Source organism: Corvus kubaryi, unplaced genomic scaffold (genome assembly GCF_017639235.1).
Source record: "Corvus kubaryi isolate FWS band 111438036 unplaced genomic scaffold, C.kubaryi_AGA036_p1.0 138, whole genome shotgun sequence".
NCBI lineage: Eukaryota > Metazoa > Chordata > Aves > Passeriformes > Corvidae > Corvus > Corvus kubaryi.
Window position 1 is genome coordinate 17,216,208 of NW_024580672.1, and position 5,025 is coordinate 17,221,232.

At 41.6% G+C, this 5,025-nt stretch overlaps 1 protein-coding gene across 1 annotated transcript; it reads left to right on the forward strand.

The window, feature by feature from the left end:
• The first annotated feature begins 577 nt into the window (after nt 1–577).
• Nucleotides 578–3,981, forward strand: KCNK18 (potassium two pore domain channel subfamily K member 18). The gene is made up of 2 exons (XM_042018511.1): nt 578–749; nt 3,012–3,981. Exons 1-2 carry the CDS (start codon nt 578–580, stop codon nt 3,821–3,823), a joined length of 984 nt encoding a protein of 327 aa, XP_041874445.1. The 3' UTR covers nt 3,824–3,981.
• The last annotated feature ends 1,044 nt before the right edge of the window (nt 3,982–5,025 follow it).

The following is a 5,025-nucleotide window of genomic DNA, read 5'->3' on the forward strand; positions in this document are numbered from 1 at the left end:
ATGGAGAGGGTAGAGGAGAAGAGAACGGCTAGAAATCCTCCTGGATTTGTGATGGGGCTTGTACATAGGCTTCACTCAGGTAGCTGTGCTGACACAATGACCAGTTTTGGGAAATTAACCCTGTAAATAATATCTTTTCAAGCAAGGCTCAGCCACGGGGAGGAGGAATAAGGGTTGCAGCTCTGGGATTCACAGCAGGGCACTGGGCAGTGAGATGCAAGTGGTTCATGTCGGTTCCCTGCTGTTGACCCCACATTTCTTAATGTCTCTGGGTCAAAAGAAGACTAATCTCCTGGGAATTCTAAAATGAAACAGGACATTCAAGCTGGAAGCTGATTATTCAATCTTCTTGCCCTACTTCTTTATAATTATGTTTATTTGTTCCTTGTTTCTTTATTCACCGAAGCCACTGAACCCACCTGATTTCTTCAGAGGTGGGGGTGAGGGGCTTGAAAGGGGAGGGTGGTAAGGTGGGTATTTTTATCTTTTGAGAGAATATGAAGAAGTCTTCAGCTGGAGTAAATTTCACTAGAGTAACAGGTTGACTGCTCCGAGTGGTGGTCTGCAAACACTCACTATGCCTCCTGCTGTGACTGTGACAGATAACGTGACGGAAAATGAGAAAATATATAAGAATGACATCCGTGAGCTTTTCAACACAGCTGACCCAGTCTGGTTTATCAGTCCAGAAGACAGATGGAATTTCTTTGGGTCTCTCTTTTTTTGCTGCACAGTATTCACCACTGTGGGTAAGTACGGAGGTAAAGTAACACCCTTCAGAATCAATTCCGATTGCTGCTTTCTCTAATGCATTTCTTCCATGGAATTAAAACCACCCTAAACAAACAAACAAACAAACAAAAACACCCCTTCTAAACCCAAAGCTCAAATCCCCTTGAATTTTTCTCCTGAGTATTGATGATGAGTCTCCAAGCAGTTCTGCAAACACAGACTGCAGAGACATAGCTGAGTCACAGAAACAAGTGATAATTTGGTAACTAGTGATGGTACACACTAATTAACTGCATCATTACATATATACTGTAATATGTATTCACATATGATGTGCACAGAATTATTGGACCAAAAAGAGAGCTCAATTACTCAGTCAAACCTTATCATTCTCATTGTTGTGTGTCTTCTTGGGTAATGTTTCCTTCTCTGGAAAAAGTAATTCATAATGCATATATTGTTTTTTCAATTGCTTCTCAGTAACTTATGTCTAATTTAGCTCTGTTAATCTGTGGCTCTGTAATTAACCACGGTGGTGTTCACATTTCTCTGGGTTAACAGCACGTGATAGTGTTTAAGTCACATCTCTGAAATCTTTCATTCTGACTTCATATTTCAAAGGAGGACCTAGATCAAATAGAAACATCTGCTCTGATTTTGGCTCCCTCTGCATTGCTAAATACAACTTCTCATGCTCATTCCCAAAGCTACTTTTATCCCTTTGTTAATCTTTCTCTAATGCTGGCAAGTACAGGGACTGTCTATCCAAATTTGTCATAATCAAAGCTGGATGGGAAATATTCCCACAGCATTGTATCAAATTGCAAAAACAGTTCTTCACTGCATTAGGATATGGTCAAGATCCCAGCATGGGTCTGCATCTTACAGTAAAAGAAAAACTGAACCTTAAACAAGAGCTTATCCTATACAAGGAACAGTGTGAGAGCTGATGTACTCAGTGCTCTTGTGTGCTGTGTCACAGCTCGAACCTCAGACTCTCATGTCTTAGGTGACTGTTCAAACTCAGCTTCTTGCAGTTTGAAGAGAGAAGTCTGGGTGGTCAGAGACACACAGGGGATGTGACCAGAATCCTCAGCCTTATGAATATTTCCTGGGACAAACATAGCAGCCAGGATCTTTTGAAAGGGGATGTTTTATCAGAAAGCTTTGACTTCAGCAAACTGATGAAAAAGCATATTGTTGGAAATGTCTTCCCTGGGTGTATTTACCCACCTCCTTTACCATGGGACTTGATAAATATCCCCATACACACTGACCCAACTTATTTATTTCTAAACTGCTAGTACTTTTTGCCTTCAGAGCACTGAGTATTAATGCATCTTGTTCAGTTTTGACCTGAGTTTTGGGATCAATAGAAAGCCTGGAATATTTGCAGCTTGTAGATGGAGTAGGTGGCTATTTCCATTGCAGTGGATTTGTTATTTCCAGTATTAGGAACCGATAAATCACCTCAGGATAGAATCAAATTATCTACCTTGAGTTGTCTGGGAGAACTGAGGCATCTACTCTGAAGTTTGATGGTCAGAACTGCCATCTCTTCCCTGTCCAGGGAAGCTCCCTAGTGGCTCAGCTAGGATAGATTTCTACATAGCTAAATTTAAGCTCAGCATAAGTTTTAAGCCTTGAAACCGCACAAGTTATTTTTACTGAAATCAATTTAAAAAAGAGTAAATAAAATCACTCTGTGCAATAACTACAATAATCTTTCCCAATTGCTTCAACAGTAAAGATTAGCATTCTCAGTTAGCCTGTGGGGAACAGTGACCAAGAATAAATAGTATTTCAGTGCCTCACAGCAAAGCAGGGACTGAGGTTGGGTTCAGACCAAAGCCTGTGGCAGCCACAAGTGGAAAACATGAATGGATGAAGAAAATGAAGGAGAACATACCTCAGCATATGAGCTGATAATCTTACAGGCTGAACTGAAATCCAGGGCACAGTCTAAAATAGTCATCTACTTGGCCTAGAAGCTCATCTAGAAAAGAGCAGTGGTTTTGAAAGGAGAGAAGAAATACTCAATGTTTTCTGAAGGACGAGGAGAAAAACAGCTATTAACATTTAATACAGTTACTATAACACCAGTGTTTTCTCCCACTATAAAGGAAAAGCACTGACTTAGAATTGAAGTTTCACATCCAACGTGTTAGAGGAAGGAAATATAAATACCCGAATTGGATTAAGGGAAATCTTCTGCTACCATTTTATGTATCACATCTCTCTCTCTTTCCCTTCTCTTCCTCTTCTTGTTCTTGTTCAAGGTTATGGTAATACCTATCCTGTGACACGGATTGGGAAATATCTCTGCATGTTGTATGCTTTTTTTGGGATCCCTCTGATGTTCTTGGTCCTGACAGACATGGGAGACATCCTTGCCACTGTCTTATCCAAGTCTTACAACGAGTTCAGGAAAGTACAGTCCAAAATTCAGGCCTCTAAACTCTGTTCTGGATCCACCTGTAGCAAAAGGAGTGAACTGAAATCCAGGGCACAGTCTAAAATAGTCATCAATGAGCCCCAGACGATTATGGAAGTGCTGAGAAGTCAGTCAGGTATGAAACGGAGGCCGGTCAAATATCGCAACGTGGAACTTTTTGAAATGTTAATTGCCAGGGAGAATGAAAACACACAACAAGCAAGAAATAAAACCATGGAGAGATGGAGTTCATGTCCTGAACTAGCCAGGGGAAAGACGGTGTCCAGAGTAATCAAGAATTTTGACAAGATAGGGAAAGAGTTGGAAAAATTAGATGTGCCCATTGTATTGATGGTGCTTGTTATCTTCGTGTACATCTCCTGTGCAGCTGCTATTCTTCCAAACTGGGAAAGAAATATGGATTTTCAGGAAGCCTTTTATTTCTGCTTTATCACTTTGACCACTATTGGATTTGGAGACACAAAACTAGAACATCCCAAGTTTTTCTTGTTTTTTTCCCTCTACATTATGATCGGCATGGAAATTGTCTTCATTGCTTTTAAGCTGGGCCAAGACCGCTTAATTGTTCTGTATAAAAAGGTGATTTCATTTTGTGCAGAGAAAAAGATGCCATCAAAGAAGATATATCCAAAATAAGAGCAGTCATTTCTCCTTCACTTGTCTGCACTGGCCACTGCAATGAGATGAAACTGTTTCTGTGTATTTCTGCCTTGGGCTGCCAGGTGCCATCTGATTTTCTCTGAGAAATGACTGTGAAATGGCTGAATGCCTCTGGAGGCACTTGGTGAAGTCATCTCCAGGGACTACTTTCCAAAGGAGTCCCTTCTCCTAAATAAGCAAAGATGCTGCATGATGAAGAAGATGAAGGCTCTCCCTGCCAGTTCTCCCTGACATGTTTTGCAAAGTTCTGACTTTCTGCAGCCTTTCTGTCCCCTGCTCCCACAGCAAGCCAATTCAGGAATTTTGCCTTCAGTACTTGTTCAAGCAAGGCCCAGCTCACCTGGCAGGTCCTGTCCTGCCCCCTTCTCTGCAGCCAGGGTTGTGGCTGTCTGTCCTGATCTGTGACACCTTGCTGCTGCCATCTGCTCATCATCAGAGAGAGCTGGGGAGGAGAGGCATGGATCCAGCTGCTGTGTTTGGCAAACATCACACCTTGCACAGGCTAGGGAAAGCTTCAGTGGAAAGGAAGGACTCCACATTTTTCCATCTTCCTCTGTCACCTGTCCAGAAACCAATCAGAGAACTCCTCGTCTGTTCAGGGCTGAAACCACTCCTGTTCCATCATGATTTATCATGTCTGTACTCAGCCTGGAGCCAATGTGTGTCCCATGGTGTCCAGCTACTGAGGCGCTCATGGCAAGCTCTGCTCCTTGGTGGCATCTGGGGAAGGCACAGAGCAAACCTGGAGTGGTTACAGCCCTGGAGTGACACTCCATGTCTTTGCTGCAAAAGGAGCAAGTGTTGAACACCAACCCCAGAAGTCCCCACTCCTCATCCACATCTCACTCTGCACAGACTGCTGGACTTCTGGGAGCTCCTTGACCTGCCTGTAGAAGGAAAAGCCCAACTGTTTCACTGGGATGTGGAGAGGATCCTGTAGTTATATAACTGTGGAGCATGTTAAGATGAGAATATTGTTGTTTCTTCAAGATTTTGCTTATATTATTAATAATTTGAACTGTCAATAATAGCTTTTCATTAAAAACAATAATTAAGAATAAAAATATATAATTAGTATAAAAGAAACCACTGACTTTGATTAACCACCTTTTAATTCATAGATGATATGCATGCCCAATAAATGCAAACATCTCTAAATAATAAAAAAATGCTTGATT